Source organism: Alexandromys fortis, unplaced genomic scaffold (genome assembly GCF_014885135.2).
Source record: "Alexandromys fortis isolate MF-2015 unplaced genomic scaffold, M_Fortis_MF-2015_v1.1 scaffold_156, whole genome shotgun sequence".
NCBI classification, from domain to species: Eukaryota; Metazoa; Chordata; class Mammalia; order Rodentia; family Cricetidae; genus Alexandromys; species Alexandromys fortis.
Window position 1 is genome coordinate 3,845,328 of NW_026068028.1, and position 26,919 is coordinate 3,872,246.

Sequence of the window (26,919 nt, forward strand, 5' to 3'; positions counted from 1 at the left end):
CTACATTTAGAGCCATAAATTAACGATCATCTCAGTACCAGTCGTGAGAAACCCCCTTTCAAGTTGCTGTTTATGGGAGTCCAATAGACTCCCCAAATAACAGAGGCTATTGCTGCTGTCTGCCAGAGGTTGGAGGTAAGTCATTATTGCTAAAGGCACCATACACTTCATACACAAGGCTCAGGGGATTTGACCCAGTTCTAACTGGAAAGCCTCCTCCCGAGGACTAGTTCTCATTGTACTGGATGGCAGTATGCAAGCTGCCGAAGGAGGGAATCAGCCAAGAGTCATGCCCAGCTGTGATGCCTACTAACCACACCAATGACCAGTCTGGTAACTAAAGAGGCAGTCGTGGTACCCATACCTTGACGTTAGCCAACAGCTCTGTAATGGGACTGACGCTTTACTCAACAAGAGGGAATTCGTGCCTGGTACAGGACACCTAGCTAGCTACCCGGGGCTGGTGAGGTCATTGACCTTAGAGGAAAACCAACTGCTGTCACTTTACTGAATCAACACAGATCTAAACTTCATTTTAAATATCTATCCTTATACCCACAGTTCAGTGAAGCTCTGGCTTCTCATCAAAGGAGCTTTTCTTCGCAACAGATGGAGACCATTATAGAAAGCTACAATTGGTCAAAATGTAAAGAGCCCCATTAGTTGTGGGGCTCTCTGCTGAAACTGATACACTTACAACACAACTTGAACCTAAGGCTCAGGGGACAGAAGAGAGCGAAAGATTTTAAGAACCAGAGGAATGGGGAAAGTTGCCATAAATGACAGAGAACTGCGTTCATTATACTTCAACGATATGCCTAAACACAACCTGAAAAAGGTCAGCACCAATAGCTATCCTAATGTGAAAAAGGGAATTCTCACAGGGCGACTAAGGATGATGACAGATGAAGAATGAGTTATCCCAAAGGATGAGCCCCTTAATTGGTTATCCAATATCAAGTAGTCAACCCTGAAATCAATACATACAAGTAACACTAAAAGGATTCAGTTTGTATTTGTGGGTTTATACATTTGTGTCTCTGTGCATGTGGTGTGTGTGTGTATGTGTGTGTGTGTGTGTGTGTGTGTGTGTGTGTAAAACAATGATAAAGAAAAGGAGACCACAAATTTTAAAGGGAGCGATGCAGATGGAGAGAAGGGGCATGGGAAGGGGTGGATGGAGGAAAGGGAAAGGGGAAAATGATGTGATTATATCTTAAAAATTACAAAAAAAAATTAAAAAAATAGGAGAGAGAAAACCAAAAATGTCTCTTATCCCTTAAACTTCTATCTCGATAAAGATGGGCAGAATACTTTAGTGTTTGGTGGGTATTGCATAAATCATAGAAGGAATGTGTTTAGAGTGCTGTGTACATAAATAACATGGGGGACAGCAATGACAGTTCAGCTGGTAAAAGTGCCTGAGTCTGATCCCCACAACCCATGTGGTGGAAGGACAGAGTTGACATCTGTCACACTGTCCTATGACCTCCAATGCACACACACACACACACACACACACACACACACACAGATAAAAACAAATGTTCTTCATTCTTACCTGGGCCATTCCAGCAGTAAAGGCAAAGGGGCTAAGCAAACACAAGGTCCATTCCATAAAGGCAGGAAGGTGTCTGTACAGCGCTGTGAATCCCAGACTTCCCCAAAAGATGGTGAGGAGGAAGACGACCAAACCAGTGAGAAAAGGTTTCTTTAACAACACACTCATGAGGAAAGCTAACGTTATCTGAGAAGAGAAACAAAAATGAACCGGTGTGGTGGTCTGAGGGCCATCACTAGCACACTCAAAGGAATTTCCTATTTGGATAAGGGTTGTCCAAAGGTGCCCGTGTTAAAGCCTCCAGCCAGAGGCACAATTGAGAGGTAATAGTATCTTTAAGAAGTGGGGTATGTGGGAAGTTCTCCTGTCATTGGATGCTTGTCCTTAAAGGGGTTATGAAAGCCCCACCTCTTTTTCTTTTTGACATGCTGGCCGTGACGTGAGCAACTGTGATCTACCATGAACTGCTGACATGACAGAGACAGGCCAAAGGAACAGGGTTAACCAATCCTGGACTAAGAGCTCCAAAATTATAGGGAAAAATAACCCAACCCAAACCCTTCTTGTTAGCTGAATGTCTCTGGCATTTGTTATAGGGACTGAGAGCGGACCAGCACAGTATTTGAAAAGTATATCTCATCAATTTTCAGTTGGATTCTATGTGGATAGTGCCTTGTGCAGATACAGAACAGAAAAGATAGAAAAAAGCAATGGTGCATGATCAAAGGGAGGAAAGGAGAAAGTGGGGGGAGAGAATTCACCAACTTACCAAAGAGAGGCCATAAAGGAGAAAAAGAAGGAACACCACCATGAAACCAGTTAAGACGAAAATCTGGGCAGATTTCATAATAAGAGACATCAAAGTAGCCGTGACAAGGATAAAGCCAGCATACATCAAACCCCAGGAAAGCCTGGCCAAGAAACACAGGATTAGTGCAAATGGTATGACTCGGTCACTCTCTTCATACACTTAGCTTAAACGTGTGTGACTTATCAAGAGTTTCTTCCCAAAGGGTAATTCCTAACAGTTCATAAAACATCCTCATCTTAAAGCTCATATTCTATAAAGTAGATAATAAATCAGCAAGTGCATACAGCAAATAGCTGATCTCGTAAACATTGTCAGTTTGGTAGAACCTAGAGTCATCTGGCAAGAGAGACACCTCAGTTGCAGAACTGCCTAGACCAGCTTGGTCTGTGGGCATGTCTGGGAGGCATGGGCTCACTGAATGATGCAGAAGGGCCCAGTCCTCAGGCAGGTAGTCCTGCATGAAAAAGTCAGCTAAGCAGAAGCCAGAGAGCAAGCCCGCAAGGTAGCACTCTTCCAAGGTTCCTGCCCCTGAGTTCTTACTGTGCCTTCCCTCAATGATGGTCTCTGACCAGGGAAGTATAATCCAAGTAAATCCTTTCCTCCGTCGGGTAGCTTTTGGCTTATCCCAGCAACAGAATGAAACTAACACAGCAGCTGCGTGCAAACAGAAGGACATGAACTGGACAGTAAGAAAGTCATCGTTCTCAAGTCTCAGGATCAAAGGCTTCTAGGGAGGGCTTAAGAGAGAATCGCTGCTGCTTTTTCAGTTCTGTTCGCCTTCTTTCATAAGGAAGTCAGGGACACAGCGTGGGCATTGGAGACATACTGATCACATTTTAGGCTTTGCAAGCCAAGTAGCCCTTGTCGCCATCAATGCTGCCTTCGCGGAGCAAGAGCAATTACACGCAGTCTCTGCCCAATATATGGCTATCTCCCAATGAAGATGTATTTATAGACATTTGAGTTTCCAATAGATTTTTATATCCTCTATGTGATTACTGCTCTCTTTTATCTTTTCTTCTCAGACAAGCCACTCCTACTTTACAACCTGCATAAAAGTACTTGGTCAGCTGCTGGTATAGATGATCCAGAGCAAGAATACACAGAGCATCTCTATGGAGAATACAGCCAGGTAAGTGGATATGAAGAGGTGTATTTACTTTTGATGCCAAGGACAGAGGAGGCCCAACCATAGGGTCCAGTAATGTCACAGACTTGGCATCAAATTCCCTCTATTACATTACAACTTAATATGTGAGGAAGCAATTGTTTAATTCTCTTACATTTCAATTTCCTCTCTAGGGAAAGATTGAGAATTAAATTAGTCGGGTATTTTGTGGATATAACATGGTGACAGGCCCACAGTGGACAGCTAGTTTCCTTTCATTTATATCAGAACATCCTATCAAGTTCAGGACCAGTTTTAATCTGCCTGCCTTCTACAGACTTCTTAATTTCTCTCCATTTAATTTGATACTGACTGTTGGCTTGCTATATATTGCTTTTATTATATTTAAATATTTTCCTTGTATCCCTGGTCTCTCCAAGACCTTTATCATGAAGGGGTGTTGGATTTTGTCAAATGCTTTTTCAGCATCTAATGAAATGATCATATAGTTTTTTTTCTTTCAACTTATTTATATGATGGATTACATTCTTAATTTTATTCGAATAAAATATTTCTTTCCTTCAAGGAGGAAGAAAAGCCCTAAAAGTTTTAATCTCTCCTCACTAGATTTTTTTAAATATATTATCTTCTACTGGCTCTTCATAGATTTCAATACCTTTTAAAATCTGGTAAAAAAAATTCTCTTCAATATCGTGGGCATAATTTTAGTACACAAAGGGACAAAAACCTTGCATTGTATCAAACCTGCCATCCCTTTTTGAAAGATATATTTTATTTTGCACTCTGTATATGTGCATCTCTGTGGGTGGGTGTGGGGGAGAGCATGTGCACGTGGGTGTTTGCTTATGGAGACCAGAAACATCAGCTGCAAGCTCCCCTGAACCTGTAGTTACAGGCAGATGCAAGCTCCTCTGGACCTGATCTGTAGTTAAAGACAGTTGTAAGGTCCCCTGACTTGTAAGTAAAGACAGTTGTAAGGTCCCCTGACTTGTAGTTACAGGCAGTTGTGGGGTCCCCTGACTGACTTGTGGTTACAGGCAGTTGTGGGGTCCCCTGACTGACTTGTAGTTACAGGCAGTTGTGGGGTCCCCTGACTGACTTGTAGTTACAGGCAGTTGTGGGGTCCCCTGACTGACCTGCAGTTACAGGCAGTTGTGGGGTCCCCTGACTGACTTGTAGTTACAGGCAGTTGTGGGGTCCCCTGACCTGCAGTTACAGGCAGTTGTATGCTTCAGTGTGGGATGCCGGGAAGCAAACTGAGAAGCAAACCCTCAAGAGTGCCTGTGCTTTTCACCCTTGATCTCTCTCTCGAGCCGCTATCTTCTTTCTTTCCACACTAGTATAGTGAACAATATCTTAGAAAAAAAAAATAACAAATTCGGCTCAAGTCAGCCTGGAAAAGGTGTAGTCTTCCTACTCAGCAGGGTTTCTCTTTGGACACTGTGCATAATCTCCATACCATCTTCAACACTGAAAATACTGGTCGGTTCGTAAAAGGCAAATTCGACATTCAAATCACTGCTTTCTGACTCTCTGTTCTTTCCTACCTCTCTACCTATCTCTAATGGATCACTTGGCTAATCTTATTTGGAAATCTTGTCACTAACTATTGGGTCCTCAGTTTCCTAAGTTACATCTTCTGTTCTCTTGTGATGCACTTCCACACTTCCACAGCTAATATCTAACATTGAGCATTTAATGTCTCTCAACTTCCGCGGAAAGCACTCTAAGTACATTGTATTTAATCCTGCTGCCAGCAAGAAGTAGAACTATGACTGGCGCTTCACAGGAAAGAAAACTGGGGTTTACATAGTTTAAGTCACACACCCAAGGTGGAAGCTACTAAGGGCTGAGATGAAGACAGCCTGCGGCTTCCCAAGGGGCCGGTCACTGCCCTAACTGCTTGCTTTCTTGTCTCTGCTAAGGAAAGCTCAAGACATACTAGCTTTCTCTTCCATGGCCCATGTAAAGTGGGGTCAAATCGTCATCACCTTTAACATAGTATCCGAAATACATATTTCATTTAACACAGTATCCAAAATACATATTTCATTTTCCCTAAAGGACTCATAACTTCTCATATATGTCAGTTCACATAGACACAGAAGCTAATAACTGAGAGTCCCTGTGTCGTCAGTGTCCTGAAGATAGGAGCCCCTTAGGCTTTCTTTAAGTCAAAGAAATACGGAAAATTCCAGTTACTGGGTATGTAAGTCCATGTGTTTCAAGCATCCATATGCCCTAGCTTAGTAAAGAATCAAGACTAAAGACTAAGTATGACATAAACAAACCTAGGGAGTTCCCTTAGTTAACATGCCGATTGGTGTATTACAGACAAGCGATTTACCAGAAAGCAGACTCCCGAAGTCCCATCGTTGCCATCAGTGTTGTAATGTATTGCCTTTCTTGGGTAATGTTGATGGATAAATAGTATATAAATGAAGAAAAGGATATAACACAGAAGAAAATTAAAAAATCAGTTGCAACTCCTCCCTGGGAAATGAAAGGTAGTATCTTCATGTGTGACCCAATAACTGACATCAGCTCTTCCATCACTGAGTGATTTGTTGTAATCTAAAGAGAGACACCAATGAACAAATTATGATATCAGTAATCTCAATGCAGCCTTGGGCTCTTTTCTTCAGTCTGTAAGAAGGCATTAGCTTGTAGTGGTTGGTTTCCAAGATTCTACTTTAAGTCTTTCAGTGAAAAAAATTACCATTGTTTTTAAAACCAACTGGAATAACACTTCAAGCTAGATCTTCTCTGGGGCTTCTAGTCAGATTATCTCCTGTTTTATTGTTTATGCAGCACACGATTTACTACCCCACAATGGACCCTAAAGCCCTCCTAATGACCGCATATCTATACTTTTAACTCTGTATCACCAGGATCTCTGCTTAAAAGTACCCATACTGTGCATATTTTCAAGTCACCAGTATCTTGACACTACAGTCTGGAAAAGAAGCTGTCTGTCATTACTATGCTTAGTGGCTAAAAGCAAATAAAATACAAAGTAAGACAATCCATATCGCCACCTATCAAAATTCAGTATACAATGCACCTAGTTTCCATTAACTTAGTACTCACCTCTATGATGCCAGCGTTAATGGCAGCTTGGAAGGCTACAAACCCTTTCTCCCAGAAGATTGAATTTCTACAAGTTATTTTGTCATCCATTGTTTCGCAGGGAGCTTCAAGAAAAGAAGACACAACCACTGTTATGCGACCAGACAGTACCAGTTATGGGGCAAATAAAAATCTGTCATTCTCCAAAATGTCTTTAAAATCTATAATAGGACAGCATGTGGTAAGGCATATTGGTTCGGGTTGTAGAGCATGACCAAAAAGGACATACAAGACTGCTTTGTCGACGTTCTTTAAGGTAAGTTCTTGATTATTTTTCCTGCTATTTTATAGTTATTTCAACTTTAAAATGTTTGGGCCTTCTGTTGTTTGTGCCAGAAAAACAAAGAGTAGACTCACTAACACAGAAAACACTGAGCTATTTTTAAATGAGTGGGGATAACTTAAGCCAATTTGTTGAAGTTTTAATATATCAAAGAACAGAAAGAATGACGTGCAACTTTTGGGTTTCCTCAAGACAGGATCTCATTCTGTAGTTCAGGCTGGTCATAGGCTCACAGGAAGGCTTTAAGTTCATAGTGGAATAAAGAATTTAAAAGTATAATTTTCAAATAAGCATGGAGGCTCCTAAAAATAATAAAAGTGGAGCTGTGACTTATAAAATATCTATCAAGCTGGAGTTTATGCCAGGACTCTGGGTCTACATACAGTAGAGATGCTTGAACGCCTATGTTTAGTGTAGCACTATTCATCCTAGTCAGGTATAGAGCCTGTCTTATCTATCAACAGATGGGCAAATATACTTATACTTACAATGAAGTTCTATTCAGCCATAAAGAAAAAGAATTGATGTAGTATGCAGGAAAATGAATGAAATGGGAGGTCATCATATTAAACAAAATGAGTTAAACTCAGGACAAATTATGACATTACCTCTCATTTATAGAACCAAGATTTTCTATAAATACATAAAACCATACATACATATACATGAATGACATGATTGTAGAAGCAAGACCAAATAAAAATAATAGGAGGGAGAGAGGAGAAATGGGAGAGGGTGGGGTAAATATGGTCAAAGTACACAACAGGCTTGATTGAATATAAATCCATCACTATATGCAAGGAATATATATATATATATCAATAAAATTATATTTTTAAAAACAGAGGTTTTGTTTAATAATGATCAATCCATTGGACACTGGAAATTATCATGGGGGTTATGGTGTTCATCTAACTTCTTCTGTATGTGTCCCTTGGGTCTAATGACATAATAGCAATATCTACATTAATATATTTTTCCTAATGGCAAAGTTACCTGAATGGTCTCTGTGTTCTTTTACTTGTGGGATCCTCTGACCCCATGAAAATTTCAAATGATATGAGAATGTATCCTTGAAGATGACTCTCACTGCGTCTGTCGAGTAATTTAAATCTAGTTCGCTCATACATGTTTCGTCAGGACATGCCACAATTCTTCTTCCTGCCATGTGAAGAAATGGAATAGTTCAGTAAAATTCCTATGTAGTTCAATGGCAGCGTACCAGATTCAAGAGACTTGAGACCGTTTTACGTTTGAGTTAATTCTTCCCTAGTCACATCGTTTAGCAGATTAAAGACTCGTGTGATCAGAAAAAGATAGAGATATACAGTAAAGACAGATTCAGAAGGGAAAAAACTCTAGTTTACAATGTTTTTAAAAAATATACGTAGGCTTTAGATAGAAAAGAAAAAGGATAGAGAAAGTCCTAAAAAAATAGAGTAGTTGGGTATGGTGGTGCATGACTTTAATCTCAGTACTTGGGTAGCAGAGGCAGGTGGATCTCTATGAGTTCAAGGCCAGCCTAATCTATAGAGTGAGTTCTAGGAAAACCAAAGATACAGAGAGAAACTCTGTCTTAAAAAAAATAAAAATAAAAATAAAAAATAGAGTTAAAAACCCCACATAAAGATGGAAAATACACAGAGACGCTGGATACTGTATGTTATTGTGTTGTCTTTGAATTCTTTGACTGCTGAGGAAGGAGCAACAGCTGCTAAAAGACCATTGATTATAAATGCTGCTGGATTAATCCAACCTGTATTTTGAAAATGCCTTGACTTAAAATTTTAAGCCAAAAGATGTATTACTTTGGAGAAGAGATCTTGCTTTTGTTTCTACAGGAAATGGGAGGCTGTAGATTCATTCTGGATTAAGAAAAATAAGGTTTGATCCAGGAAGACCCTCCCCCCCGAAAAATCTACAATAGTAACAGATGGCCCAGGTGATCCAACATTTCAGAGCACCTCTGTTGCAGTTTCCTCTGAGTTCTACATCCAGAACAGCCTCAAGACTGCTGCCTGAGATGATCCAGCCTCACAGAATACTCTAGTCATGACTTGACTATAATCCCAAACTTTCTTTGAATCCCCATAAGATTATCAGTACTACCAATAAGCAGGTAGTAGCCTTGAAAACTATGCCCACATTCCTAAAAAATGGTTCATGAATGTTTGTTTTTGTTTAGCATGTTGATTACAAGTTTTTATGGATAATGATTAAAAAAAACAGCTAAACAAAGGAGAATAGATTCAGGGTCTTGTTTTACACTTAAATAACCCAAGACTCATCTCATTTTGATATACTTGATAAGGAATATTAATTCTCTTTGAAGTACAGTTGCTCAAAGGTATTACTGGAGGAAGATATCCTCCTTAATATCAGAAAGTAATACCCATCCATGTTGTTAATCAACTTTAGAAACGCCAACATTTAACACCTTTTTTCAAGAAAATCCTAAAATAAATTGGAGTATAATAATAAAAGTAAAGAAATGGTTCCATGAACTGCCACAGAACATACCTTTCATGAAGGAAGCCGATGCCACTTTGTTCATTATCTCGTAGACGGTTTTAGTCTCGGGAGCAAATGCAATCATATAGTTAGAATCATTAAAATCATCAACACGTCCTAGATCCACTTCAGGAATCTGAGGAGCGTCATGAACTTGATGTAAATCGGAGGACAGTTGATATGTAAGAAATATTAGAAGAAATGAGAAAAACCATTCCTACATAGTAACAAGAGAAAAGAAAGAACATCAGGCTTTCTCCCACGAACAACTAAAACGGCGTCATCCTGTCATACAGCTGCTGCTCCATTTGTTCTCTTCCATTTTAAAGTAATTGATTTTACTTTTGTCCTCCAAAGATCCATTTAATTTATGTCCAGTGGACGGAAGAGGGCATCAGGAGGTAACAGATGACTGTGAGTCACTGTGTGGGTGCTGGGAATCAAACCCAGATCCCCTGCCCAAGCAGCCAGTGCTCTGAACCGCTGAGCCAGCTCTCCAGCTCCTACTTGGCTCTTTCATCTGCACATTTTGTGACAGGAGCATTGTTCACCAAGACAGGGTTGGGACAAGCAGTTCCTATTATAATTGGAAGTGTTTCCTCATTCAACAATGCAAGGCCAGATGCTTTGTCACCTCTAATAAGTCTTGTCAGAGGCCACATGACCATAAAAAATGGACCACTCGCTGGTTTTTGAAGGGAGGGTGGCATGGAATAGGTAAGTACTTCCCTCAACAGAAGCACGGCCTTATCTTGTTCTTCAGCTCTCTACACATGGAAGAGGCAGTAAAATAATGCTCACCAAAAGAATTTTAATGTTCTTTATCACGGTCACTGCGTTCTAGAACTGTAAACACGACAGACCATGTGTGAAGCCCAGTGCAAAGAATTCATTTTGCCGTCTTAGTTTGACTCAAAGAGGGAACTCTAATTAAACTCGGTCGCTCACACACAGTCACACAGCGAAACATGAAAGAAGAATGGGCACCTGGGAGACGAAGGATTCTAGTGAAACAGGTGATGGTCAAAAGCAACTAAAAATCATTATATAAATGCATGAAACTGTCAGTTATAAGAAAGGATTTATTTGTTCTTTTCTCATGGTATACCACATCCATCATACACAATTTTAGCTATGTGTATGCATGTACATGTATGCATGCATAGAATTTAAAAGACCAAACGTTTGGAAGTGTAACAAGTACTTAAAATAGGTTCTCAACTTTTATATTAATATCCACATGACCTTTGCTTTATCCTTCAAGCTCTTGAATATTTTATTCATTGACAATCCAAACATTCATCAAATGTTTCTTGGATGAATACACACACTGTTCATAGAATACAACATTAATTTCCTAATTCTTTTAATGAGTGACTTTAATTTGTGTTTATGATTAATTCTACAGAAAATATATATCATTGTTAAAACAAAAAGAGTACTAGTACAATAAAAATAAAGGCCCAGCTGGGCAGTGGTGGCGCATGCCTCTAATCCCAGCGTTGCAGAGGCAGAGGCAGGCGGATCTCTATGAGTTCAAGGCCAGCCTGGTCTACCAGAGCTAGTTCCAGGAAAAACCAAAAGTAAAAATAAAAATAAAAAAGAGAGACCCAAATATGATTTTGATTCTGTTGCTGTCGCTGCGCCTTATAGCTACAGTGTGCTTGCTGAGAAGGACAGGATAGCTATATAGGTATCTTTCTAGTTTTATAATTTCTTTGTGGTGAGTATCTTTTTTCCCCGGCAAAATATGATCATCTTTTAAAAATCCATTAAATTTTTATGATATTTTAAATTATGCAGGCGTTTTATTTTTAAACAATAAAAGTTATACTTGTTTATGTGTACAACATATTTCAACACATGCTCACATGGTGGAGTGGTTAAACAAAGCTCATTACTTATCACTAGCCTGACGCTTTTTGACAAAATCACGTGGGTTGAATCTTTCCAAACCGAAGAAAAATCAGCAGTATATTATTACACACCCTATGTTCTCACTTTGCTAATCACACCATCTACAGCACTGTGCCCTATCTTTGTTACTATTTAGACATGACCGCAACCTTTCATTTTGTATATGTCATCACACTTTCATATATACATGGTAATACACAATAAGTACTTTTCAAGTATCTGCTGTGTTTCATGCTCCTGCGGTTCTGTATATATTTAACCTAAAGTCCTTTCCTTAAAATAACCTTTTCATGAGACGTTTATCCACGTTAATGTCTAAACATTAAGCTTGCTTCCGTCTGTGTTTGAGAATACACACTAGTATAAATCTCAATAAGTGAATTATTATTATTTTTATTTGATTTTCGAGACAGGGTTTTCCGTAGCTTTTGGTTCCTGTCCTGGAACTAGCTCTTGTAGACCAGGCTGGCCTCGAACTCACAGAGATCCGCCTGCCTCTGCCTCCCGAGTGCTGGGATTAAAGGCGTGCGCCACCACCGCCTGGCAAGTGAATTATTCTTGTCCTGTAGATGTCACAGATAGCTCTGACATTTGTTTTGGGCGTGGAGTTGTAGGGAACGGGGAGAGTGCCAATGGGAGTTCTTTGTGAAAGGCTTTTCTCATTTCTCTTAACCTCAGGTTACACTCTGAAGCAATTACGGATTGAAGTTTGCTTCTTTGATGATGCTCTGAACTTCAGTGTCTCTGCCCTCATGAGACCGAAATTAAAACAGATGTCAATTATTATTTCTGTTGTATAAAGGTATAGCTTCATTTTATAGGGCATGTCTGAATATGAGTTGTTTTAAAATATCTCTAGTAAGGTATTTAATGTTACATATTCAAATTTTTTATGTGAAAAAAAATAGTAGTAAAACGCAGGACTTGAAAAATTCTAGCCTGTAAATTCTAGCTGGGTTATATAAAAAATCATTGACTAATCACCATGTGGCTATCACTGAGAAAATACTGTTTTCTTTTCCAAATATGAGAGCGCAGAGATTCTCAGCCGTACCATCGCCGTGTCTCTTCTCATCCTGCCCTTCTTCCGCCAGTTCTTGCAGAGAAGAGCCCACGTTTGCTGACCCACTCTCAAGTGTCTCTTCCTCATTTCCGCTTGTTTATTGTTCTAAAGGATGTAAAGGAGGCAAACGTGGAAGTCTGAAACCGAAAGCATTGTGCAATCAAACTAAAAGGAAACATTTGAGCAGCTGTTTCCAATTATGTGCCTACAGAAGCAGGGCGCCAAATATAGACAGAGGAAAGGAAGGAAAAAAGAGGAGGTGGCAAAATCTACTGAAAAAAAATAAGAGTCTTTTCTTCAATGGAATGGCTTTTCAGAGACTAATAATAATGTCACGTGCTGCCCCCACAAAACTTGGCAGCTAAGCTGTCCAAGCTTTTTTTTTTTTTTTTTTTTTCATTTAAAGAACTGCTTGGCCCATGAACTCTAGCCCTTACAGGCCAATTCTCGCACCTGGACTAGCCCATTTCTAATGATGTGTGTAAGCACCCTGTCCAAGCTTTGCATAGGCTGGTGGAGGTCTCCTGTTACCCTGTCAGTTAGTTAGTTATTATTAATTACCAGTAGTTACTACTAATTACTATTTACTATTCAGCAGAACCCCACTATCAATCAGTTCTGTTCCTGAGTCTGTATGCCGAGGCGTGGCTTCACCAGGGACCTGTACTCAGATTCTTCCAGATGTAGATCACCATGACAGGGTGTTACAGAACACGCCTTCACACACACTATTCAAACAGAACTCTGTGGGACTCAGAAGCATTGGATTGATACCCACGGCTCAACATAAGAAATCCTAAATAATACGGTGTCAACCAAGTCTTTTTTTTTTAAAAAAGAGAAGGTTGATTTATATAAGGATATAATTTATATGAACTCACACCATGAGCAATACATATCTCTAGATAGATCCCGAACGCTAAAAGATCATTACCAAATACAATTTTAAAAGATTATCTTGGGAAATGGGAAATAAGGATGGAGGTCAAGTATGAAATGAAACATTTGAGTCAAAGGAAATAAGTAAACAAAAAGAAAAGACAGGCGTTTTGTATGTCACGAACTCAAGACAATGATTAACTCAGCCCTTTACTGACCTTTCGCAACTGAAGTCTGAAAAACTCTTACAAAAACCACTGAAAAAAAGCCACAGGTCAATAGTAAGTAGCTAAGTTCAAGGGACACAAAAGGACATTTTAAATAACTTCATATTGCTTCCAATGTTTGGATTTTCCACTTATATCAATAACCTCCAAGTAATAATATCATCAATAGGCTATGACAATTGGAAACTCCAACTAATACTAAATCACATTTTCAATTAGAAATCAAGGCTGTAGCAAGTCTTGGTATCCAAAGCATAAAGATACGTTGTTCAAGTGCCAATTCTTCTTAGATAGTTAATGTATATGGAGGAAAATATTCATAGATAAAAACCGTTGTACAATCTAACCGTCATGCACTAAGTTATTTGTTCCTGGCTGTTAAGAATTAATTATTCCATTGTGCATGTCCATGCAAAATGCTATTTGCTCTAGGAGAAGAAAATATTAAATTAGCTTCAATTGTTTTGAATAGCAAATTGAGTAGTTGAAAAATAACACATTGGTTGTTAAAAGCTGGTAATTTCCCAGTTGGACAGTATTCCTGCTACTCAGGGACGACAAGCATTGCACAAGTTAAACTGTTTTGCATATTTAGTATGATAAACAGGGCCAATAGAGTATTTCCCTAAGTTTTCTTGATTAAAACTCTCAAGTCAGTTAAAAAGAGCTCAAAGCTCACAGAACCTTGCATCCCGATGTTTACATTCCTCTGGCCGTGAAACTGGAAAGCGCTGCGCACAGAAGGGGAATAAGCAGTTCGAGAAGCTTTGAAAACAGCACGAGCCAAACAAGTTACATTCCTTCCCACTTACCCGCTCGCCTGGTCCCGTGTATGTGCTTTTTAGAAAAATGCTTCAGTCATGCAGCAAAACGGAAAATTCTTAGTTTTCCAACTGCGTATTTAGCCATACAGTATGAAATACTCAAAGGTTTGAAAAAAATCAAAAGGACTTACTCGTAACCTCCACTGAAACGTTTGGCATGACTTTGATGCCTTTTCTTGTCCCATTACATAAGTGCTAATAACCACAGTTTAGAGGCTCACTTACTGAGGGAAGCTAAAGCAGGAATCTTCCAAAAGTTCATCCACAGATCTTTGTCCTGAAGGAGAATTCACATCTCTTTGTTCGGAACACTGCTACATCTTGCTTTGAATTTTGCTTATCGGGAACGGTTCTGTTTCGCTCTGGTTTCTGAAGAGAATTCTTGACTGAGTTCAGCCTGACTGCCAAAGCTCTGCTCATGTAGTGACTCCTGAGCTGCTCTTTCTTCCTCTGCCTCCCGCCAGCTCCTCAGCAGGGAATTTGTGGTTGCAGATGGTTGGCTGGACATATCGGAACGTTAGCAACCATCAAACCAGGAAGAAGCTGGGCTTTTTAAAAAGCATTTTTCTTTCTTTCAGATTAGACCCCAATAGGAGACTTGGCTCTGAACAGCAGCGTTCTTTAAACAAAAATCAGAAAAAGGGCAGCTCAAAGCAGAGCAGAAAAGAATTTCCTAAATTACAGGAATAAACGTACACATTGGATAAGATCATTTCTCAGAGCCCTTCATTGATTTTTTTTTTTAAAGCTGGATCTGCACACGACAGCATAGCAATGTTTCCAGGGTTACAGGGTAAATCTGCACTCTTGCCTACATTTCTGTAGCATTGTGTGCATCCTATTCCCACCGTCATTTACGGCAGAAAAGCGGAGGAGAGAGATGTGTTCTCAGGCTGCGGAGAAAGTTCACTTAGTAAAGTGTTTGCCTTGCAAGCCTAAGGAGCTGAGTTTGATTTCCAGAGCCCACGTAAGAAATGTCAGGGGTGTTAGCTTGGGATCAGTGCACAGTACTGGGGTGGGGAGCGGGGAGACAAGAGTATCCATGGGGCTTGCTGGCTAGCCTGTCTGGAGGTGGGGGATGTTTCTAAGGATGAGAGCCAAGGTTGTCTTCTGGCCTTTATCTGAATGATCTGAGTGCGTACACACACACGCAACGTACCCCCGCCCCCTGCGTGCCACCACTTATGGGGGAAGGGGCGAGGAGGGAGGAAGAGATTGATACGTTAACATGCAGTCCCAAGAAGCAAGTTTCTCCGTAGACAACCACTGGTTTTCAGTGTGTCCTGTTCCCTGTGTTGTCAAAGGTTTGCAGCAGGCAATGGCTACGTTATCATGAACTTCTTGTGAGCGCGGAAGACAAAGCATCGCACAGATATGAAATATTCCTTCGGTATTTATTTAGGCTTATTTACTTGTTTGCTAATTATATTAGGCCCAGAAATTGCTCAGCAAAGTCTGCACAACCAGATTGAACTCATAATCGGTGAGAACAAACAAGCCTTGTGATTGTTTCTGTATGTCTGGTGCCTTCTGCAGAACACGTGTTAGCACATTTAATAACACGGCTAACATTTTGTACACAGAGATTATAATTTAGAAAATGTCTTATTTCTTTTTTGCACTCTTAGTTTTTTTTCTATTTTCCTTTATTTTACATTTTTTTTAAAAATTCATTTTACATGCCAGACACAGTTCTCCCTCTTTACCTTCCTCCTGCTCCCCTCTACCTCCCCCCACCCCATTCTTCATCCCTTCCTCAGAAAGAATAGAGTCTCCCATGGGTGGGGCGAAGATCACGACAGGGAAATCCACAGGGAAAGTGGACCCAAGATAGTGGGAGCTCACAGACTCCAGATTGACAGCTGGCGAGCTGTATGGAACCTAACTAAGCCCTCTGCATGTGGGTGAAAGTTGTGTGGCTTAGTCCGTTTGTAGGATCCCTGGCAGTGGGACCAGAATCTTCTCCTAGTTCATTTTTTTATTGTTTTTATTGAACTATATATTTTTCTCCACTACCCTTCCTTCCCCTTCTCTCCCCTTCTACCCTCTCCCATGGTCCCCATGGTCCCAATTCACTCAGGAGATCTTGTCTTTTAGAAAATGTATTATTTCTTAGAAATGAATCTATTCCCTCTTTCCTCAGACCCAGTTGAACAACATACACGCAGGTTTTGTCTGATATCATCCTTAACTATATATTGTTTCTTTAAAACATAATATGTGATCCCATCTCTCTTCGGAAGAGATGGCTGCAGCACCCCCTCCCCCCTCCCTCCTTCCCTTTCCTTCCATAACTCACTGAATAAACTATACACAAACCCTCAAAAAATAAAAAAAACATAATATGTAAGGGACTGGAGAGAGAACTCAGTGATAACTATAACTTTCTGCCCTTTCAGAGGACCAGTTTGGTTCCCAGCACTCACAGGGCAGTTCCAGAGAGATCTGATGCCCTCTTCTGGTCTCTGTGGACATTGCATGCATGTGAAGTAAAGATGGATTTAGGCCAACCTTACTACCTACATTATGAGCGCTCCCCCAATACAATTCCCCATGTTGTGGTGCCCTCAACCATAAATTATTTTCGTTGATACTTCATAACTGTAATTTTCTGCTGTTATGAATCATAATGTAAACATCCGCTATGCACATGGCCTTAGGTGATTCCGGCGAAAGGGCCATTTCACCCCCAGGAGCTGTGACCCACAGGTTGAGAAGCAGTGGTTTAGGCAAAGCACCCACACACATAAAATGAAAACAAATAAATATTTGTAGACATATATTAATCAAATTAAACTTGATTTCGTTTCATGGACTTTTCCCATGGAACATTCCTTTAACGATCTATTTCATCCCTCTACTTCAATTATTATTTCTCAGATATATTTTGATCAAGAACCATTAATTTTATATGGAAGATTTCATTTTTAAGCAACTTAATAAAATTTCCCCTTTTATTTAATTTGATTTTTTAAATTTTACTTTTATAAAATAAATACAAGTCTTTAAAATGGTGAATCGATTTCCTCCACTCATGTGGTTTTAAGCATGTCTTAATTTATCCCTGGTGCTTTCCAGTTCTTCATTTTTACTCAGACTGTGTTTCTCTGTGCCTTTCTGTGGATCCCTTTACATCATATCTTGTCTAGGGAGTGCTGGATATTAACTTTGATCTACTGATTATCTTTAATTGTTAACAAACATATTTGAACTTCAGCTACTCTAGTGATATAAAAATTTATATCTAGTGATATAAAAATTCAACTTCTGTTTGCATTCACTTTTTTCTTCACCCTTCCAGTTCCCTAAAGGGTAAACATATTTGAACCTTCACCTTCACCTGTACACTATTTATTATACAGTGCCGAGCACAGCATTTGCCCTAAAAGCCTGAGTCTCCACATTTATGAGATCCAAAGCAGACACGATAATACCCATCATTTTAATAGGAAGAAGGGTGTTTTACTTTGGGTTTCTATTGCTATGATAAAATGTCATGACCAAATCAACTTGGAAAGAAAGGTTTTATTTCATCTTACAATTCTCAAGTCCCATTCCATCACTGACAGAAGTCAGGGCAGGAACTCAAGGCAGGATCCTAGATACAAGAACTGCAGCAGAGACCATGGAAGAATGCTTACCAGCTGCACTGTGGTTTACACAGCCTGTTTTCTTCTACCATCCAGAAACACATTCTGAGGCAATACCTCCCCCAGTGTGTTGAGCCCTCCTGTATTAATCATTAAGGAAGGAAATGCCCTCATATAATAGCATACAGGCCAACCTTGTGTATGTTCCCTCTTCCCTAATGACAAGTGTCAAACCGACAAACAAAAAACAAAGCAAAACAAAACAACAACAACAAAACCAATCAGGACAGAGGGCAAGACATTTTTTCAGTGTAGCAACTGATAAATTGCCAATGCTATGGTAAATAACCCCATCTTTGCTCATTTATCTAGCCCTAGTTCAACTCAGTAGTGTGCACACGCAAGCGTGAACACATGCATGCACACACATAGTACGGGAATTAGGTGGGAAGCAGAAAGAGTCCAGTGGGATGGGAGGGAGACAAGAGAAGGTAGTGAGAGCAAACGGGATCAAAGTAAATATACACAGGGGATGGAATCATTAAAAGTTAATCAATAACCTGATAAACAATCAAAGACAAGTACAAATGTTGTTTGATAACCCAGCTAAAATATGATTCACTGTAGAAGAGTTGAGTGAGCCTATCTTCACACACGAAGAAAAAAAAACACCTGAGATTTTTGTCTCTGAAGGGGCTACTAACAATTTTACTCAGAAGAAAGTAGCTTCATACTCAAAATTTACAAAACTATTTGTAAGTGAAATAAATATTGATGCACAGAGTCATGATGATGATGACTAGTTTTGTGGGAGGGCAGTAAACATAACGGTGAGCTAAAAATCTAAAAAATGTTATTCGGAGGAGAGAAGCGTGGTCACAGCTAAGTGTCCTATAAACCTCACAGTTGAAGATGAGGCCAAAATACTGATTTACTTTGGAATTGCACTATCCAATATGTTAGATATCAGTTCCAGGTAGGAATTTAAACATAAGTTTTTTTTTATTAATTTAAAATCCATAATACTTAAAATACAATTCCTTCACCTCTGACAAGTAAGCACTTAAGATGCTTGGTTCTTTAACAGATCAGTCTTCCAAGACAGTGGTATCCAACTGCCAAACACACACCTAAACTGGTTCATTACATATGAATCCTGTAAATGGGTAGTAAAATGAGCAAGGCAAAAACCAATGAGCAAAGCTTATCATTAGCACAAACCTAAATGCGAACATATAATGCTTCAACAGCATCCTAAATTTGAAAGCAGGTGAATATGTCACTGTGGCATCAGTAAATACAAGTCAGCGTGTAGTTAGGAAATGTGTGTGCCAAACACAGTAACCACTCTATAGACACAGCTCAAAGAATGTAAACAAATGACGTTTATGAAGGAACTATAGGGGCTCTTTTATTGGATTTTTATCTAATTTCTGTATTTTCTCCATTATACAAATACTCTTTTATAAAAAAAAACCTGTTTTCTGTATACGTGGTACCTGAGTGTATGTCTATGCACCACATGTGTGCAGGAGCCCATGTGTGAACAGAAGAGGACATCAGATCCTCTGAACTGAAGTTACAGACAGTGGTGAGCTGCCATGTGTGTGCTGGGAACTGAACCCAGGTTCTTCGTAAGAGCATAAGCACTCAACCGCTGAGCCATCTCTCCAGCACCTATCAAAACTTTAGTGAACAGAAAAATGTTATATGTAAGCTATATAAAATATTATAAAATTAGAGTAGGAATACTGCCTAACATTTGAGATATTTTTTCTGGTGTTGGTGTTACATAGATATACCAGGGGAAATTAAAATAACATGCAAAGTTGACATGTGAGAGACATCCACATAGTGTACACATATGTACTAATATAAGTAGAAAATAGACTGAAATTAATATCAAATATACAGAACACTATTTGTGAAGAGATGAAGGAAATCCCGAGAATATGCTATTAGTATTTAAAACATTCTTAAACGAACAATTATTACTGTAAATCCCTTTGTTTTCAAAGGTTGTATTAGAGCTGTGTTCAAGATATGTCCCTATTTGTGGGTCTAGGGCCTTATCATGTCTACTGCTGTTGAAATAATCCCTGGAAAGGTTTGAGGAAAAATAACATATCATACTTTATGTAAAAGAAGAGTCATAAATTTTATATTTGTCAACCACCATGAAGTCTCCATGCAGCTAAGGGCAGTGAGCATGCTCCTCACCTACCTCATCAAGTGAATGTTCCAATCATTGTTACGAATGAATATTTTTTTTCAAAATTGGGTTTGTAGCTTTGTTTCTATAGTCCTTTACTACCATTTTGTATTTCCTTATAGCCTCTAAGTTTTAGGGCATGGATTATTATAGGTTTTACTTTGTGGTTCACTAAGCAGATAAAGTGTGTATAGCACTGATATGAAAACATCTTCGAAATGATTAACCCTACTAGTTACTGCAGAAAACGTCAGTTTTAGGCTGGCAGAGCCTAGGTCTGAGACGTCACGGTTCATCCAAGTGAGGGAGCAGTTTCCATCTCACGGCTGTATCAGTTTCTTCGTGAACATTTTCCAGCTCCTGTTCCTTCGAAAGTTCTACAAACACCTAAACAGGAGACAAAGCAGGAGAATGGTTACTGAGCTGTTGGCTGTCCTCCAGCGGACAGGGAAAAGCCACGCTCCTCTCATGAATGTTTAGTCGCGACACGAAGCCACACGAGTTGACTCACTTTGTCCAGCGTGCACTGAGAGAGGCTGTATTCTTCCAGGTTAAAGCTGCGCTTCACTGAAAAATCAGATAAATCGATAAAAGGCAATGAACATAGACTCACAGTTTATTGTCAAGAAAACTCTCAAAGCTGTATACACCAAAATAAAATTATTAAAATGAGCAAAAGATAAATTGAGTAAATAAATACAGGACAGAACAACACCATGAAATATNAAGAGGAATCATGGGGTTTCTACAGGTAAGTGCTGGATTTGAAGGATTTTAGTAAATTTTCTCAAATAAAGGTTGAAATAAAAATAAATATCAATAATATGAATGCATACCAAATTCACCTAGTATTGGGTTTTTCTTATATTATATTTTGTTAATCTCTGCTATTTAGCATATATGTCTTTGGGAGATATGCATTTTCCTTAAGGAATGACACCAATGATCAAAATAGTCTTACATGTGAGGAAAATTTTACTCCATAGTCTTTGAGAGGATCCGATCTATATTCCCTTCAGTGGTAATACCTTATCAGGTCTCCATTGGGGACACCAGGAGATCTATCTACATGACAGTTGTCACTAGATTTAGATGCTTACTTGTTTGAAGTTTATCACTTAGACAGTGGGAATCCCCTGTGTGCGAGGCACTTTTAAATGCCAGTGACAGATCAGTGAGGGGAAGAAACAAAACCCTTGGCCTCTGTCTGTGCATTTTAGCAGGAGAAACATGGACATTATATTCATGGAATATATAATAAAATAAATTATATTTTTATAATACAAGACAAAACAAGAAATTATTGCATACTCTTTTTACATAGGGCCATTGAGGAAGTTCTAGTAGTAATTTGATAATTGAGCAGAAACCTAAAAATGTGAAGGAGCAACAACCTAAATATTTAGGAAACATAATTTCAAAAAGAAGGAAGAACAAGTGCACAGTCCCAAGGCAAGAATGTGTTTGACTGGCAACAATTAGGAAGAGCCAGGAAGTCAGCTATCAAGAGTGAGCAACAACAGAGATTCATGTTATCTCTAGCACAATGAGGCAGGCACTGTTCTGGGCACTTAGCAAATTAACTCCTTTACTCCTAATGCCCTTGTAGAGACACTGATTCTCCCTGTCACTGTAGAGATAAGTTATATAAAAAATTCAAAGATTGGGTACATTTTATCCACTGTCTCCCTGCTAGCGAGCAGAAGCACTGTGATGGGAAGTCAGCAAGACTAGCTTAAGGGTTAGAGCTCTTCAGAAAATTACACAGTGATGATCTGCTGCTAGGACTGATCTAGCTAGCTGAGAGTAAGACAGACAGACAGACAGACAGACAGAGTTAGTAGCAAGAGTAGTTCTGGGCAACCAAAGAAGGACCTTAGCTATCATTCAGTAACAGAATATTGTGGGAGGTCCTTCTGTCTATGTGTTGCTTTTATTGGTTAATGAATAAAGAAACTGGTTTGAGCCCATGGCAGGGAAGAACAGAACTAGGCAGAGAAAGCTAGGCTGTAGGCTGGGAGAAAGTAGGGTAGAGTCAGAGAGAAGCCATGGAACAGCAGGAGACAGACGCTGGGAACTTTAGTCAGTAAGCCACTGTCACATGATGGCAATACACAGATTAATAGAAATGGGTTAAATTAATATAAGAGTTAGCCAATAAGAAGCTAGGCCAATGGGCCAGCAGTGATTTAATTAATACAGTTTCTGTGTGATTATTTTGGGTCTAAGCTAGCCAGGTGGCTGGAAACCAACAAGTGATGCCCTCTTCCAACAATAGAAGGTTGAATCCATCAGCACAGATAAAGGGATGATGATGGCTGAGGGTCCTATTGCTTTCACCTCGTCAGTGTAATCTGAGCCCATCAATGAGAGTGGAAAGCAGGGAGGAGGTGGAATGTGAGGTAAGGAGGAGGACGTATCACTTAGGGACTTGACGTGAATGGAATATGAACACACAGACAGGCAGGTTATGATCATAGTTTCTCCTATGTTAATGCAGTTGTGATCTGAGAACAGTGAAACTGCACTGTATGTCCTCTGCAGACAAACCTCTTTCCAGAGGGCTGAGTTTATTACTATTAGAATTCTTAACATCAACACCCTGCAGGGTCCATTTTTAAAATGTACTGCACACCCACCCTTCATTATATTACTCTCCAAGTCCTTTAGAAGTTTGTTCTTACCTGCTTCTAATTTGTAAAAGGCCTGAGACAGAGGATAAACATCCGTTATGGGTAACTTGTAGGTCAACAAGGAGAGATAGCTGGGAATAGGAACACATTATATTCAATCAGTGTTTCAAGGCAGGGATGAAAAGCATCAGAATCAATCTTGTATAATCAACCATTTCTTCTCAAAAATAAAGTTGGTACAAGGTAATATATGTATTAAATGTGAAAACAAATTATTTAACAATAAAGTCTTTTGAAATTATTGAAGAGAACTGGCTGTTGTAGATATCTGTAGTAATGGCAGAGTATTTTATATTATTACTTATATTCAGTTAACTCAAACAGTTTTCTTGTTAAAATCAGAAATGCTAAACTACATCCATCCTTAGACAAGTCCAAATAAGGCTGGAAAATAATTCAAATGAGTTCAGTATTAAAACCATAAAGCCAACTCATAATTAGAGCTCTAAGGCTGGGGAAGCACAGGACAGTTATGGAAAGATTTAAAAACCCTGGAGCCTCTAAGGGACAGACTGATCTGGGGAACGTTCCTTCTGGTACTGCTTCTGACAGCATCCTTTGCTGTTTCTCAGTTCACTCCCAGAGTAACGGTGCAGAGTTCCTAAGTGGCAGTAAGACTGACCAGACCTCCAGAGCTGGATGTCTTCAAACCGGACCACCCTCTTCATTTCTTATTCATTATATTCCCATGTTTGTTTAAAAAAACCATATGTATTTCTTTGACTAGTGATACTGAAAGTTTAGGAGTAAGAGCAGGTTTTGAGATATACCTTAGGTGATCTCTACACTTACACTCTATGAAGACGAGAATGACAGTTTTGTGAACTGTTTCTCTGAAATGCTTATCCCTATAATTTTAAATCCAGTTTCTGCTTTATCTTTTTATCCTGTTCCTAATAACATACAGACACACATGCACACACACACACGTGTACATATGCATGCACACACACACGGCAAGTGTATATATGCATGCACACACACGTGTACATATGCATGCACACACACAAACACCCATTATAGTCTCCATTTTGAAATAAGACCATTCTATTAAAAAAAAAAGACCCTTCACCTTTGCTGCTAATTCCTGGAGAAAGAGACCAAAGGTCCTGAGCAATTTGTAAACCTCTTGTAACCTGGAAGACTCGACATACCTTCTTTGAGGTCCCTAACTATCACTGTGAAGCTCAATCACTCGTGTTGGCACAGAGCTAACAGAAACCAGTGTCTGTAAAGCATACATAGATCACAACCATGAACAGCTCTCTTCACCTTTCCTGACGTGCGGCCTGTGGGAAGAGCTTCAGAATCTCCCCGTGCACCGATGCCACTTGAGAAGTTTCGTTCACTTTTAGTTCTAGAATGTAGTCCTTGCCAAACTTCCTTTTCAGGTGTTGGATTGAACCAATGCATCTGTGAATAGGAAGAACACGATGGGGAAGAAAACACCGTCGTTTAGTTTCTGTTATTCTTAAATGTCAGAGAGAGGAGAAAGGGTGTCAGCGAGGAAGGCAAAGGGACGGAACTAGCTGCTAACAGTGACTTGCTCTTTCTACAGGCAATCCCGAATCGGGCTCTGGAGAGATACCCACCTCAGCCTTCCAGACACCATGATGGCCACTCGGTCACACAGAGCCTCAGCCTCAGCCAGGTCATGGGTAGTCACGAGGATGCCCGCCTCATTGTCTTTAGCAGCTGCCCTGACTGCCTGCCTGAAGTGCATAAAGATTAATAGAATTTAAAACCAAAAGTAGAGAACAATAGGAAAGATAAAGAATGAGGGAAAATGTATAGATAGAATACAGTTTACAAATCATATTCATGTATTCAAAAACACCAGAGAAATGAATTCTGACTAGCTTTTTTAAAAAAAATAATGAGAATTAAAAAAAAATATTTTGGTATGTTCATGGCATCACAGTTAAACTTTAAAAGGAAGTTTCCTTGTGTTTTGGAGATACTAACTGAAATAATGATGAATACAAAGACATGTTGCTTCATATTTCCTTTAAGATAATAGAAGCTGCAAGATGAAATGTATTGAGAATTAGATGAAACGAAAGTTGACCTTCAAGTGACAATGATTGGAACTGAGTGACAGGTATAACAGATTCATAAATAATTCTTTCAATATTTGCATTAAATAGTGATAACAAAGGTTTATTTTTTAAATGGGAGAGAATACTGGATAATTACATATATGAAAGTAAATCAGGGATTTTCTTAGTCAAAAGGGTGATTCACAGGTAAGAAATAGGGAAAAACTAAAATGATATGTTAGATATGTAAATTTGACAGATGCAGAAATAAGGAAATTATGTCACTAAGCTAAGGGTCTTTGAAAACAGTCTAAGCACCAAAATAAATTGTTATAAAATTCTTAATAATTAAAATACAAAATTAAAATTATTTATTATTAAGCCCCAAACTAAATAATATGGAGCATTTTGGATCATCCACTTGTTAAATATTTGCTGCCCCAATAACATGAACTATCTCTGTAGCTGGATTTCTGCCTTGAATGTCTCATAAAGGTCCATGTGCTAAAGGCTTGGTCCCAGACGGTGTCATTAGGAGGTGATGAAATCTTTAAGAGGTGAGGTCTAAGTGGATGTGTTTAGGACATCAGTGTCTCTATAGGGGACCGTGGCGCCTCAGTGCCTTCCTCATTCTCTGAGCTCCTTGACTTATAAAGTGACCATAGCTAGCATGTGTTCCTGTCATGGCATGCTACCTTACCACAGCCCCAAAGCAGTGAAGCCAACCTCAGATGGACTTAAAACCTCCAAAACTTCAAGCCCGAACAAATCTCCTCCTTGTAAGTTGATCATCTGGAATATTTGCTATGATAGCGGCTGATACGATGCTAGTACATACCAGATTTGTATCACTAGGATAAAAATGCCTGGGATCATCAGCTCAAATGGAGAAGTTTATTTTGCATTAATATTTCAGAAATTCTAAGCCACGGATGACTAGGCCCATTGCTTTGAGCCTATGGCAAGGTGGGGAGTGCTTTGGGGAAATACAGCAGCTTTCTTCAGGACCAGAGGTCCAATGTCTTCTTCAAGGTCATCTTAGCTTCCCTACAACTAGGTTCCTAAAGGTGCTAGCTAGCACCCCTCAGCGGCACTACTGCCTGGGGAGAAAACCTTAAACAGACAGGTGTTCAGAGATCCTTCAGCAGCCAGGCTATAGCAGCTAACTAGTACTATTTCAACTGAATCAGGAACGTGTTTATCACGGTGGGTCTGGGGCCTATAAAGATGCTCACCGTATTTGCTGCTTCCCTGGCACATCTAAGCCTGTAGATGGTTCATCCAGAATCAGGACAGGTGAATTTACCAGGATGCTCAGCACAAAGCACAGCTGCAATGAAGGGAAAGAAAAAAAAGTCCCCTGTTTGCTTCCACCCCACATAAGCCCTCAGAAGAGCACCGGCTACCATACGTACCTTTCTAGTGGCTCCTGCAGCTAGTTTCCGCACTAAAACATTCAGCTGGCCATGTAGGTTAAAGGCGTTCACTAATCTGATAGAAAATAAAATGGAAATATCACACTAAGAGAGAACTTTGGGGAAGTGAAATCACCCGTAAGTATAAGAACGTTGGAGGAAGTGTGGCAGTATTGCTCTCAAAATTTGAATCATGATAAAAAGTTACTTCACATTTTGCCACATTATATTTTTTTCCCATTATAATTCGGAATGAGAGCTGATGTTTATTCCATTCCCATCTTCTCACTAGAAACCTGAAAAGCACGATTATTCACGAGTATAGACTCACTGGCTCTTTGTCAACTATTTGGTTCAATCATTTTTAAGCTCCCACACTGAGTTATGTGGGGAGTCAGGTGTTGTCTCTCATTTCTGTTCTACCAGCAATACTCCAAAAAGTGAGAAATGCATTTTCTGCTCCTGTTCCTCATTAGTAAGATCATTGCGAGTAGTGCCCACCCACCTCTTGGCAAAAATGGATGACACACCCCCTCTGCTGTACACACCCCCTCTGCTATACACACCCCTCTGCTGTACACACCCCTCCATCTGCTGTACACACCCCCTCTGCTGTACACACTCCTCCATCTGCTG

At 39.5% G+C, this 26,919-nt stretch overlaps 2 protein-coding genes across 4 annotated transcripts in view; both read right to left on the bottom strand.

Annotated features, from left to right (window-relative positions):
* Positions 1 to 15,044, bottom strand: part of Abca9 (ATP binding cassette subfamily A member 9) — an 83,785-nt gene extending 68,741 nt beyond the window's left edge. The window contains exons 1-8 of the mRNA XM_050164251.1: positions 14,560 to 15,044; positions 12,396 to 12,541; positions 9,434 to 9,641; positions 7,910 to 8,074; positions 6,592 to 6,695; positions 5,849 to 6,075; positions 2,331 to 2,472; positions 1,562 to 1,747 (exon numbers count right to left, since the gene is read on the bottom strand). Of these exons, the coding sequence (XP_050020208.1) occupies positions 1,562 to 1,747; positions 2,331 to 2,472; positions 5,849 to 6,075; positions 6,592 to 6,695; positions 7,910 to 8,074; positions 9,434 to 9,641; positions 12,396 to 12,491 (1,128 nt within the window). The 5' untranslated portion in view covers positions 12,492 to 12,541; positions 14,560 to 15,044. The remainder of the gene's footprint in view (positions 1 to 1,561; positions 1,748 to 2,330; positions 2,473 to 5,848; positions 6,076 to 6,591; positions 6,696 to 7,909; positions 8,075 to 9,433; positions 9,642 to 12,395; positions 12,542 to 14,559) is intronic.
* Positions 15,045 to 17,839: 2,795 nt separating this feature from the next.
* Positions 17,840 to 26,919, bottom strand: part of Abca6 (ATP binding cassette subfamily A member 6) — a 61,263-nt gene continuing 52,183 nt past the window's right edge. For all 3 annotated transcript variants that reach the window (XM_050164254.1, XM_050164253.1, XM_050164255.1), the window contains 7 exons: positions 26,284 to 26,359; positions 26,104 to 26,198; positions 24,422 to 24,541; positions 24,102 to 24,242; positions 22,821 to 22,900; positions 20,648 to 20,703; positions 17,840 to 20,523 (listed from right to left, as the gene is read on the bottom strand). In XM_050164254.1, coding sequence (XP_050020211.1) covers positions 20,422 to 20,523; positions 20,648 to 20,703; positions 22,821 to 22,900; positions 24,102 to 24,242; positions 24,422 to 24,541; positions 26,104 to 26,198; positions 26,284 to 26,359 — 670 coding nt within the window. In that variant the 3' untranslated portion in view covers positions 17,840 to 20,421. The remainder of the gene's footprint in view (positions 20,524 to 20,647; positions 20,704 to 22,820; positions 22,901 to 24,101; positions 24,243 to 24,421; positions 24,542 to 26,103; positions 26,199 to 26,283; positions 26,360 to 26,919) is intronic.